This window comes from Orcinus orca, chromosome 17 (assembly GCF_937001465.1).
Source record: "Orcinus orca chromosome 17, mOrcOrc1.1, whole genome shotgun sequence".
Classification (NCBI taxonomy): Eukaryota; Metazoa; Chordata; class Mammalia; order Artiodactyla; family Delphinidae; genus Orcinus; species Orcinus orca.
Genome location: NC_064575.1, coordinates 29,144,709 through 29,157,437, shown reverse-complemented (window position 1 = coordinate 29,157,437; position 12,729 = coordinate 29,144,709). Strand labels below are relative to the sequence as shown.

General features: G+C 35.8%; 1 protein-coding gene and 1 pseudogene across 5 annotated transcripts in view; both read left to right on the top strand.

Annotated features, from left to right (window-relative positions):
* RMDN1 (regulator of microtubule dynamics 1) overlaps positions 1-12,729 on the top strand; it is a 46,488-nt gene that overhangs the window by 14,909 nt on the left and 18,850 nt on the right. For all 5 annotated transcript variants that reach the window (XM_049700402.1, XM_012535336.3, XM_033439807.2 and 2 more), the window contains 3 exons: positions 83-200; positions 5,331-5,427; positions 7,056-7,215. In XM_049700402.1, coding sequence (XP_049556359.1) covers positions 83-200; positions 5,331-5,427; positions 7,056-7,215 — 375 coding nt within the window. The remainder of the gene's footprint in view (positions 1-82; positions 201-5,330; positions 5,428-7,055; positions 7,216-12,729) is intronic.
* On the top strand, positions 218-5,310 carry LOC117203781 (L-lactate dehydrogenase A-like 6A; annotated as a pseudogene).

Below are 12,729 nucleotides of genomic sequence, written 5' to 3'. Positions count from 1 at the left end.
AAATTGATGTAATCTTTGCTTGGGATAGCAGTTTCTTCAAATTTTCTAAGTTTGTTAACCCCGACCATAATTCTTTCCATAGGTGATGGGAAACCCAGGAGCTTTTAAAAGAAGTCTTTTATTCTCTGCCTTGTCTTATTTGGGTTTTGAAACTTATCAAGTCATTTCCCAGGCTGCTGTGGTTCATGCCACAGCCAAAGGTAAGCCTAAGGTAAACATCAGGAACACTTAGAGTTGTTTGTGTTTGTTATATTTTGTTAATAACTTATTATTATTATTATTTTTGCGGTACGCGGGTGTCTCACTGCTGTGGCCTCTCCTGTTGCGGAGCACAGGCTCCAGACGCGCAGACTCAGCGGCCATGGCTCACGGGCCCAGCCACTCCGCGGCATGTGGGATCCTCCCAGACCGGGGCACGAACCCGTGTCCCCTGCATCGGCAGGCGGACTCTCAACCACTGCACCACCAGGGAAGCCCTATAACTTATTATTTTTGAATAGATAATGCAGCTAACATGTTAGAGGCTAGATTATTTTCTGCTTTTCTCTACTTGTCTCTACTTGTCTGTATGTCTCTATTGTGGACAGACATATATATATATACATATGTATATGTATATATATCAGACTGACAACTAGAGAAAAGCAGAAAGTAATCTAGCCTCTAATATGTTAGTTGCATTATCTATTCAAATATATAAAATGTCTTCCGGCAGCTAGAGCTCCTTCAGTGAGAAATACTCAGTACTTTATAGTTTTGTAGGACCCTTGGGCTAAGAATGTTTTTTACATTTTTAAAGGGTGGAGGGGTTGTGGGACTGGGGGGGAAGAATATACCACAGAGACCATATCTGGCCCACAAAGAATATTTGCTCTTAAAATATTTACTCTCTGGATCTTTATAGAAAAAGTTTGCCAACCTCTATTTTTTTAAATATTTATTTATTATGTATTTATTTGGCTGTGCCTACTTTTTAATGATACAATGATTCTTTTGTTTCCTTAATGCCGAGGTGTTAATTCTTCTTGATGTAGTTAAGAAAAGTCCAATTACTTTGAAATAAAAACATTTTATTTATAAACAGAATGCAATTTGGTACTAAATATCAAGTAACTGGCTGAAAAATAGAAAAATTCCATCAAATTTTTTATTTTTTAATTTAGAAAACTATAGATATATAAACATAAAATAAGACTTGCCATATTTAAAACATTAAATTTAGTTAAACCAGTTGTGTATGTAGACAGAGCCAAAATTCAGTCTATTAGAGAAAAACTTTTTTTTTTTTTTGCGGTACGCAGGCCTCTCACTGTTGTGGCCTCTCCCATTGCGGAGCACAGGCTCCGGAAGCGCAGGGTCAGCGGCCATGGCTCACGGGCCCAGCCGCTCTGCGGCATGTGGGATCTTCCTGGACCGGGGCACGAACCCATGTCCCCTGCATCAGCAGGTGGACTTTTAACCACTGCGCCACCAGGGAAGCCCCAAGAAAAACTTTTAATTTATGAGTTAATAAGCCTTTTTGTTTTTCACAGTCCTCACTTTTTAACTATCAAGAAGGTACTTGGGAAAGAAGAGACTTGATTTTGAATAGATGTTCTTATTAAAGTTCTAGTAGATGAAGAATTTGAGAATAGCTAAAGAGTACTAGTTATTTGTTGATTTCATTTGCCCATGACTATTCTTATATTTTTAAAAAAGCAGATGCTTGAATTGCTACGTTTTTGTTTTATCTTTTCTTTCGTTTAATGTATCATTTATTTTCATGAAAGACAAAGTAGAGGACTTGGTTTTATCACTGGCTTAATGACATATTTTGGCAAATACTTAAAACTCAGCTTTTTAAAGCTCCCTAGACTTTTCATCAAAACTTTAACTCTCACAGCAACCTTGTAAAGTAGTTAGGAGGAGCCATATTTTCACATTACAATATTAATTTTTTTTAAAGCATCCTTGAGAGATGTGCCCAGTGGTTGCACTTTTAAGATTTTTCTGTGTGTGTGCCCCATTATATTAATTTTTGAAAAGGAGCTCAAAAAGTTAAACTTCTTCAAAGTACCAGAGCAGAAACCTTACCTATTTCTTTTCATGTCTATCACACTTAGTTTCAGTGAGCTTTAGCACCATTACAGAAATGAGTGCAAAGTTTTAGGGCTTCCCTAGGGAACAAAATATGGCACTTTGAAAGGCAAAGTCAAAATTATTTATAGCCTTAATGATCATAGTTGGTTTTTTCAGAAGTGTCCTAATGCCAGAAAATTACTGCATATTTGGTAAGGTGCTAGGCCCCTGTGAGGCCTGCATGATCTGGGCTGTGGCCTTGCACAGACACAGTAGTAGAGGGTAAGGGGGAGTGTCAAACGGTCAACTGTTTCCTGACTTTGTACTTCAAGGTACTTTGATGTGGCTTTCCTCCATTTTCTTCCTCCACCTCTTGAGTGAATGGCCATGAACTGGGCTACAGGAGTCCTGTGGATCACCAAATGGGTAGGCCCCCTTGCCCAGAGATTGCTCTGTGTCCTAGCCAGACTCACACATCCTGCTGAGCAATGGCTGACCCTTCACTCCCGTTTCCAAGATGGCTACTGTCAAGTGTGAACTTATTAAGAATTTCACTTCAGAGGAAACCGTTCATCACAATAAGATCTCCATTATAGGAACTGGATTAGTTGTCATGGCCTGTGCTAATAGCATCTTATTAAAAGGCTTGAGTGATGAACTTGCCTTTGTGGATGTTGATGAAGGCAAACTGAAGGGTGAGACACTGGCTCTTCAACATGGCAGCCCTTTCATGAAAATGCCAAATATTGTTTCCAGCAAAGATTACCTTGTCACTGCAAACTCCAACCTAGTGATTATCACAGCAGGTGCATACCCAAGAAAAAGAGAAACACACTTTGATGTAGTCAAGTAAAATGTGCCCATCTTTAACATAATGATTTCTTGTATTACCCAGTGTAGTCCTGGCTGCAAACTGATATTTGCTTCCAATCCAGTGGGTATCTTAATTACGTAGCTTGGAAGTTGAGTGCCTTTCCCAAAAACCATGTTACTGGAACAACATGGTTTTTGGGAAGTGGCTGTAATCTGAAGTCTACCCATATCCATTTCTTCATTGGGCAAAGGCTTGCTATCCACTGTGAAAGCTGTTGTAGATGGATCTATAACCATTGGTAAACATGGAAACTTAAGTGTACCTGTGTGGAGTGGAGTTAACATTGCCGTGTCCCTCTGAAGGATCTAAACTCAGATATAGGAACAGATAAAGATCCTGAACAGTGGAAAAATGTCCACAAAGAAGTGATTACCTATGGCTATGAAATGGTTAAAAGGAAAGTTTATATTAATTGGGCCATTGGCCTAACTTTAGCTGATTTAACAGAAAGCATTTTTAAGAGTCTCAGGAGAGTTTCCACCGTAAGTAAGGACCTCTATGGAATAAATGAAGTGTTCCTTAGTGTTCCTTGTATTCTGGGAGAGAATGGTATTGCACACCTTACAAAGATAAAGCTGACCTCTGAAGAGGAGGCCCGTTTGAAAAAGAGTGCAGAAAAACTTTGGGAAATTCAGAAGGAGCTCATGCTTTAAAGTTGTTAAAGCTACCATTCTGAAGTTACTGAAGAGATAGTAGTTATAGGATTGTATAACAAACTTGAATAAACCTGAATTCGTAAAAGATGGAAAAAGGAAATGGGGTATAGTGACTCCCCTGTTTATTTAGCCCTCCAGCTTTTTATTTAGCATCCAGATGGTGGATGATACTTACATTTTTTTGTTTTTACTATTCCTATTCCTAAGTAAGTGTATCTGACTTTGTTTCCATTGTCATACCAGCTGTGACTTGCTTCTTCTGCTTCCTGCTTCTGCTTATAAGGACTCTTGTGATTATACTGGACCCACCTGGCTAAGATAATTTACTATTTTAAGGTTAGCTAATTAGCAACCTTAATTCCATCTACAAGCTTAATTCCCCTTTGCCCTAGTAACCTGTACGTTTTCACAGGTCCAGGGGTTGAGATATGGACTTGTCTGGGGCCATTATTTTGCCAACCACAAATATCGGCTAAGAATGCTGAGACTATTTACTTCCTACTACTTACTCTTTAAGAATCTTTGGCTTTTTATAACCCAAATATGGAAAATCAGCCACTGATAAAAATATAGAATAGAATGAAAGCAAACTTAAGAAAATTAACCGGCCATGAGAATATTACTAAACTATAGCACCTAACCAGACTGAAGTAGGATTATAGAGGAAAAAAAATCTTTATTTTAGGGTTTCTTTGCTGTTGTCATTTAATTTTTCTTAAATTAGTATAATTACATGATGATTTTAACTTAAAAAATACTTCAGTTTACATAGTTGTGTCATATATTTATGAGGTTATTTTTGCTGGTCTAGATTTTAATTTTTCATAAACTTAAAAAAAATTTTAGTGCACATGTAACATATAATATTGTACACCAACTATACTTAAATGAAAAAAAAATTTTTTAGCCCCATACACTATGATTAAAGCATACTAAGATAAATAATAAAGTAACTTTACTGAACATATTGGAATGTTGGCTTATACATAAGACTAAGTAATACAGCACCCTTATAGAAGACAAAATTAAATGTGTGTGTTCATTAGTAATAATTGGAATATCTGAAATTCAGACTAACTGGGTTTTTTAGTAACTAGTTAACTTTTTTAGAGCATTACACTGTCTATAAGTTTTATGGTTTTTGTTGTAATATCTAAACTCATTAATGAGTTGGTTGGAGCATAGTGCCTCTAATTTAAGTTTCAGATCCTCTGTGTAGTTAACTTCATCTAAATTTTTTGATGACAGATTTGACTCTTTTTCCATAATAATGTCTGTATAAGTTAGATCATAAAAAGAATCTAGTAAAACAGTGTGTTGCATTCCACTCAAATTAATAATTTTCCGTGCTGTAAGTGGATATCATATCATTTTCTGCAGTGGATTTTTACTTCACAGCGGCAACAATAACAAAGGCTTTGTGTGGAGGGTAAGGGTACTATAAATTCCTCACAGAAAATTACTTTTTTCATTTTTTAAAATGTGTCATATTAAATTAGTACCAGAATAAGTTTTCTAATTTTTTATTTTCCAAGGTTTTAATAAACCACTTATTATGTGTGATAGCTTCATACTTATTTCTACTATACTTACATCTCAGTTGTTCATAATTTCTCATCTTTCTTTATAGGTGATTTCTGTATCTAATTTCTTTTGCTTCTATATAAAAGTGTTCATGTTTCTTAGAATTATTGCCATCTGGCTTGGGAAGACCTACTTTATTGAGCCTTTTTCTTTTATAGTCTTCAGAGTTGAAGAGATCCTTGAACAAGCAGACTACCTATATGAAAGTGGAGAAACAGAAAAACTTTACCAGTTGCTATCCCAGTACAAGGAAAGGTGGGCTATGTATGATAGGCCTGGGTTTGCGGTTTCCTGAAATTTTTTGTTATTTAACAATTAAAATATTCTTGGTGCTTGGAATTTTTATAGTTTTTACAAGTTTTTACTTCAAAATAATACTTCTTAGAGTTTAATTTATAGTATGATTTTTTTCTTAATGTTAAGTGACTCAAAAGTGCTACATATATCTCATTGATTCAGAAAAGGTGGTTCTGCCTATTCTAGTTGAATGTTGAAATTTTTTTTCATTTTGTTATTTTGCTTTGAATACAAGGTAGTCATTGAATAGATGTTTATCTTATCTATATTGTATATTTCTCATTTATTCTAAAGTAATTTCATATTGGTTTAGGATTTGAATGAGCTAGGATGATTTTTTTGTCACCATTGAATGATATCTGTGTTATCACTGTGAAGCACAGTCTCATAGAGGAACTAAAAATACCTCCTTTTTCTATTTTTAGTATTAGCTTACATGCTTAGTCTGGTGTATTAATGTGACCTCATTTTTGGGGGAAGGATGGAGAAGGAGGGAGACTCAGCCCAATAAAATAAGTCAAATCAGGCTAGATGGCATTTCCAGATCACTGATTTACCTCATCTCCTGAACTAAAAATATTGAGTCATTTTCAACTACCTTTCTTATATTCCCCAAACCAGTTTTCCCCCCAAGACCCATCAATTTTACCTCCTAAATATCTATAGGATCCAACTTTCCTTCTCCATTGTCCCCTGAGTAACTTGAGGTGGTTAGCTTGGCATTTTATAGTCATTTTAGTAATTACTTGAAAAGTAAGCTACAAGGTAGTTATTCCATATTCATTGAATTATAGATATACTATTGCTACCTTTAGTTTGATTCAACTTTATGTGAATAGTATTTTTGTTAAGAAATGTATAATGTAGTAGGCTTAAAGACAAACATTTAATAAAAAGGAATTTAAGGTTAGTTTTTAAAGAAATATTCCTAACTTTTAACCTTGGTTTCTGTTTTATTTATTAGCCATTTCAAGTCTTATATAACTATATTTAAGTGGCAGTTTTTCAAGGAGTCCAAAGCTGTAAATATTTCATGCATCATGGCATGGATGATACATTCAAAGTTAAGATTTATTTTGAGATTACATTATATTTAATCATTCATTCATTCACAGATATTTATAGTATATTTTTTGTGTGCCAGGTACTGTATTTGGAGCTGTGGATACAGCATTTTGTTTATAGAGCATGATCTTGTCTATAAATTTATGTATTTTATAGTACTGTCTGAACCAGTTAGCTGTCTGAAGCACAGTGCCACTGAAGTCAAGCTTTAAGTTATATGTTGAATTTTGTAGGGAAAGTGTTCAGAGAATTCAAATACAGATATTTTCTAAGGAAGTTAGTATTTTAGATATTATAAGTTAATGTTTATGTATAATATTGGATATTTTATAGGAAATTTTGTCAAATACAGTTTTTGTATGGTAGAAAATAATAAATTTAACATGAAAAATGGATTTTGATATCATATTGCTCGCTGTATCCTCACTGACCTGAAAGACCGTATGTATTCATTAGTGATATGACCTTTAACAATTTTAAAATTGAGCTAAAATGGTTGTTTTATAATTATTTCAAATCAGTGAAGATGCAGAGTTACTGTGGCGTTTGGCACGGGCATCACGTGATATAGCTCAACTCAGTGGAACCGCAGAAGAGGAGAAAAAGCTCTTGGTGTATGAAGCCCTAGAGTATGCAAAAAGGGCACTAGAAAAAAATGAATCAAGTTTTGCAGCTCATAAGGTGAGGTGCTTACAGTACTGCAACTGTTACCATGTACTGAGAGCGACATTGGTCTGTACTTATCTATTGTCTCTAATTTACATAGGAAAGAAATAGTTCTCTTTTAAAGAAGTAGGGAAGAGGTTTATTTTTATAACATTTTTTTAAAAAAGAAGTAGTTCTTTGCATTCTTGAACATTTATTCTAAGTTCATTAGTGTGTTTGATAAATTACTTTTGTGAAGGCTTATTTTTAAACCAAAGTGTTAGTAGTTTCATGAATTACCTCTGTCTTTATTTCTAGTAGTACAAACACTGGACAAACGTTTTCTCTTTTTCCTCACATTATATTTGTTTTATGTGGAGGTAGGAGTATAGCAGCTGGACAGCTGAGATCTAGTATAACTTTTTACATGTAACTCCACTAGCTTCTGGATTTCCTGACTGGTTTAGAATGTTATTCAGTGGATACTGTGGGGAGACTAGGGGACATTATTGGTATTTTGGATTAGGACATCACTTTATCATAGTAGACTGTCCTCAGTGGAGCCCCCAAGTCATTGTGACAACCAAATTCTGTCTCCATGCATTTCCAGATGCTCCCTTTAGGGGATGGTTCTGTCTCCCCCCCACCCCCCACTTCCACCACTACTTGTTCATATTAAGGATTAAACATACAGACCCTTTAAATTTGCTGAGACTTGTTTTATGGCCCAGAATATGGTCCATATTTGTAAATGTTCTTTTTGCACATGAAAAGAATATTTATTCAGCTGTTGTCATTCAGGTCAAGTTGGTTGATAGTGATAGTGGTGTTTGAATCTTCTATATCCTTACTGATTTTCTGTCTACTTCTATAAATTATTCACAGAGGGATGCTGAAATCTCCAAGTATAATTGTAAATTTATCTGTTTCTATTTGCAGTTTTCTTAGTTTTTGCACCATGTATTTTAAAGTGCTGTTATTAGGACTATAAACATTTAGCATTGTTATATTTTCTTGATGTGTTGACCTCTTTATCATTGTAAAATGATCTTCTTTATCTCTAGAAATATTCTTGGTTTTATAGTCTACCTTGTCTGATATTAATGTAACCACTCTTGTTTTCTTTTGATTGTTAGCATGTTACATCCTTTTCTGTCCTTCTACTTTTATTTGTGCCTTTATATTTAACATATACTTCTTGTAAGGAGATGCTAATTCTTTCTTTTATTTTTACTTGTTTTATATTCTTCACATTATATAAAATTCACCATTGCAATGTATACACTTCAGTGGTTTGTAGCATATTTTACTATGTTGTTCAACCTTCACCACTATCTAATTCTGGAACACGTCAATTACCCCCAAAACAAACCCCATATCTATAACAAGTTAGTCCCAGTTGTCTCCTGCTCCTGTCCCCTGGCAAGCACTGAGCTACTTTCTGTCTCTTTTAATTTGCCTATTCTGAACATTTCATGTAAATGAAATCATACAGTATGTGGCCTTTGTGTGTCTGGCTTCTTTCACTTAGCCATGGATGAACAACGTTCATCCATGCTGAGTATATGACAGTACTTCATTCCTTTTTATGGCTGAATGATACTCCATTGTATGGAAATACCATTTCTGTTTATTCATTTATCAGCTGATGGGCATTTGGGTTGTTTCCACTTTTTGGCTATTATGAATAATGCTACTATAAATAATTCCATACAAGTTTTTGTGTGAACACCTGCTTTTATTTATTTTTTTAATTGAGGTAAATTCACATAACATAAAAGTAACCATTTTATACATTTCACATTCTTATACCATTGGCATTTATACATTTACAGTGTTATGCAATAGTTACCTCTCTCTAGTTCCAAAACATTTTCATCACCTCAAAAGGAAACCCTCTACCCATTAAACAGTCACTCTCTATTCCCTCTTATTCCCAGCTCCTGACAACCACTAATCTGCTTTCTGTCCCTATGGCTTTACCTACTCTGGATATTTCATAGAAGTGGAATCATACAATATGGGATAATTTGTGTCTGACATCTTTCACTTGTTTTTGAAGTCCATTCACCTTGCAGCATTTATCAGTACTTTATTCTTTTTTATGGATGAATAATATTTCATTGTATACCACATTTTGTTTATCCATTCATTAGTTGATGGACATTTATTTCCACATTTGGCTATTGCTTATAGTGTAGCTATCAACATTCGTGCACAAGTATTTGTTTAAATATCTGTTTTAAATTATTTTGAGTATATACCTAGTAGTGGAATTACTGGTTCATGTGGTCATTCTATGTAATTCTTTTTGAGGAACTGTCAAATTATTTTCCAAAGTAGCTGTACCATTTTACATTGCCACGAGCAGTGTATGAGGGTTCCAGTTTTTCCACATCCTTGCCAACACTTGTTATTGTCCATTTTAAAAAATTATAGCCATCTTAGCAGATGTGAAGTGGTATCTCATCATGGTTTTGATTTGCATTTTCCTAATGAATAGTGATATTGAACATCTTTTCATATACTTATCGGACGTTTGTATATATTCCTTGGAGAAAATGTCTATTTAAATTCTTTGCCCATTTTTATTTATTTATTTTTTTGCGGTACGCGGGCCTCTCACTGTTGTGGCCTCTCCTGTTGCGGAGCACAGGCTCCGGACGCGCAGGCTCAGTGGCCATGGCTCATGGGCCTAGCCACTCCGCAGCATGTGGGAGCTTCCCAGACCAGGGCACGAACCTGTGTCCCCTGCATCGGCAGGCGGACTCTCAACCACTGCGCCACTAGGGAAGCCCTTTGCCCATTTTTAAACTTGTCTTTTTATTGTTGAATTGTAAGAGAATATTTTCTGTATACTAGTCCCTTGTTAGATATATGACTTGCAAATATTTTCTCCCATCCTGTGGCTTGTCTTTTCACTTTCTTAATAGTGTTCTTTGCAAAAGGTTTTAATTTTGATAAGGTCCAATATATTTATTGTTCTTTGATTGCTTGTGCTTTTGATGTCATATCTAAAAAACTTGCCCAATCCAGTGTTACAGACGTTTTCACCTATGTTTCTTTCTAAGAGTTTTATATTTTTTAGTTCTTACATTTAGGTCTTTGGTACATTTGGACTTAACTTTTATGCATGGTGAGAGGTAGGAGTCCAAATTCATTCTTTGGCATGTATATATCCAGTTGTCCTACTACCATTTGTTGAAAAGATTATTCTTTCTCCACTGAACGGTCTTGGCATCCTTGATGAAAATCAGTTCAACATAAATGTATGGGGTTTTTTTTTGTTGTTTTTTTTGGTTTTTTTTTGCGGTACGCGGGCCTCTCACCGCTGTGGCCTCTCCCGTTGCGGAGCACAGGCTCCGGACGCGCAGGCTCAGCGGCCATGGCTCATGGGCCCAGCCGCTCTGTGGCACGTGGGATCCTCCCGGACCAGGGCACAATCCCGCGTCCCCTGCATCGGCAGGCGGACCCTCAACCACTGCGCCACCAGGGAAGCCCTGTATGGGTATATTTTTGAGCTCTCAGTTCTATTCCATTGGTCAGTGTGTATCCTTTTGCTAGTACCACAATGTCTTGATTACTATTGCTTGGTAGTAAGTTTTGAAACAAAGAAGTGTGAGTCCTCCAACTTTGTTCTTCTTTTGTTTTGACTTTCTTTGACTATTCTCAGTCCCTTGAATTTCTGTATGAACTTTAGGATCAGCTTGTAAAGTTCTGCAAAGATGCCAGTTGGATTTTTCAAAGAGATTTCATTGAATTTGTAGATCAATTTGGGGACTATCACCATCTTAAAGATATCTTCCAATCCATGAACTTATGCATTCTTTCCCTTTGTTTAGGTCTTTTTCCTTCATCAGTGTAATTTTTCAGCGTCAAGGAACTGTCAAAGAGGATCTTCAAAGCAGCAGGAAAGAAGGCAGGACTAGAGTAGCATTTAATTTGGAGGGCTTTTTTGTTGTTGTTGTTTTCCTTACAACTGATATTCCTAGATCTTTGTGAGCTCTTGATTTCCAAACCTTTTGGGTGGTTCTTTTCTCAGCCTTGGATAGTCCCTTCATATGCAAGCGATGATCTTTACTCAGCTGAAAAGGGTGACCCTCTGCAGTTCTTCATCTGGAGTTCTAGCTCCGGTCAGCTGTTTCTTCTACAGTATTCTGCTCTGTGAACTCCAGACACCTGGGCTTCCCCAGACTCCCAGTTCCATCTCTTCAAAGCAGAGACACTGCTTGGCCTATTTTGCCTCCCTGGGCTTCAACCTAGAAATTTCTCCAGGGCAGCCATAGGGCTCATCTCATTTGTTTCTCGTCTGTGAGATGTCACTGTGTCTGATGTGTATAATATCTTGAGAGTCTTTATTTCTTATATTTTGTCTGCTTATTTTAGCCTTTCAGGCAAGAAGGTAGGTATAGTATCTATTACCCCTTCTTGGCTAGATTATCTGTTATAAAAGTTTTCTTTAAAAATAATGTAAACTTATTACAGAAGATAGACATTTTGGAAATTGAAAAAAGTACCAATATGGAAATAAAAATCACCCATGATCACAGCTCCTACCATCAGCTCTTGCTGGTATGATCATTAATTAACAGTCCTATGTAGTAACTAAATGCCAATCTAAGCAGAATGTTTAGGATTCATCCATAAGTTTGTGTTTGCTTTGATATAGATGATAGTTAAATGCATAAGAGAAGGTGATTTTTATCTAGAGCCCTGATAAGTGGGAAGAGATCAGAGCACCAAATTTGAAACCCTGTATGACACCTCTAGTCATCTGAATTTGGGCAGCTGGGTGACTGTCAATGGAGATTAAATGAGCATAGTCAGTGTGGGTTTTAAATTATACTCTTTTATTTTCAATAAAAATATCAAGATACAAAAGATTTTGGTGGAGAATAGATTTAAACAGAAGTTTAAGTATTAACGTTTTTATGGTTAGAATTATTAAAATTTCACAGATATAAGCACAAACAAAAAGAAATGGTGCGTGTTTATAAGAAACTATTGTATCTCACAGAACCCAAAGGCAAGATGCATTTAGGCTTCAGGAGAAACTGGCTCAATTGCTCTGAGGCTTCATTGTCTTTCCTCTTTGCTGTTATCTGCAAATCTTTTTTTACTTTAGTTTTTTTCTCATCCTCAGTTTTGTGACTTTCCACAGCATCTGGGTTTATGAAGCTTGGATATTTTGGTTTTGGTTCTTAGGGAAGAAACTCAGATTATCTCAGTTTGGGTCTGTATCCAGCTATGGGTATGGGGACAAGGTCACAATTGACAAATGTGGCTGTTATTACTATAACAATGCAGGTGTGGGAGAAGCAGCAGCTCCAATAAAATAGGATAAGAAAATAAAACGATAATTATTAAATTGCACATTTCTCTAAATTTATATTCATACCATAAATATGAATTATCTCCCCATTGTGTTGGTAACTTTCTTAGAGATTCACTACCCTCTGCCTTGTATTATAGTTCTCTAAAAACATGTCCAAGTTCCTTGAGAGCCATGTCTACTTTTTCTTGTATATTCCAGTATATTTAATACAATTT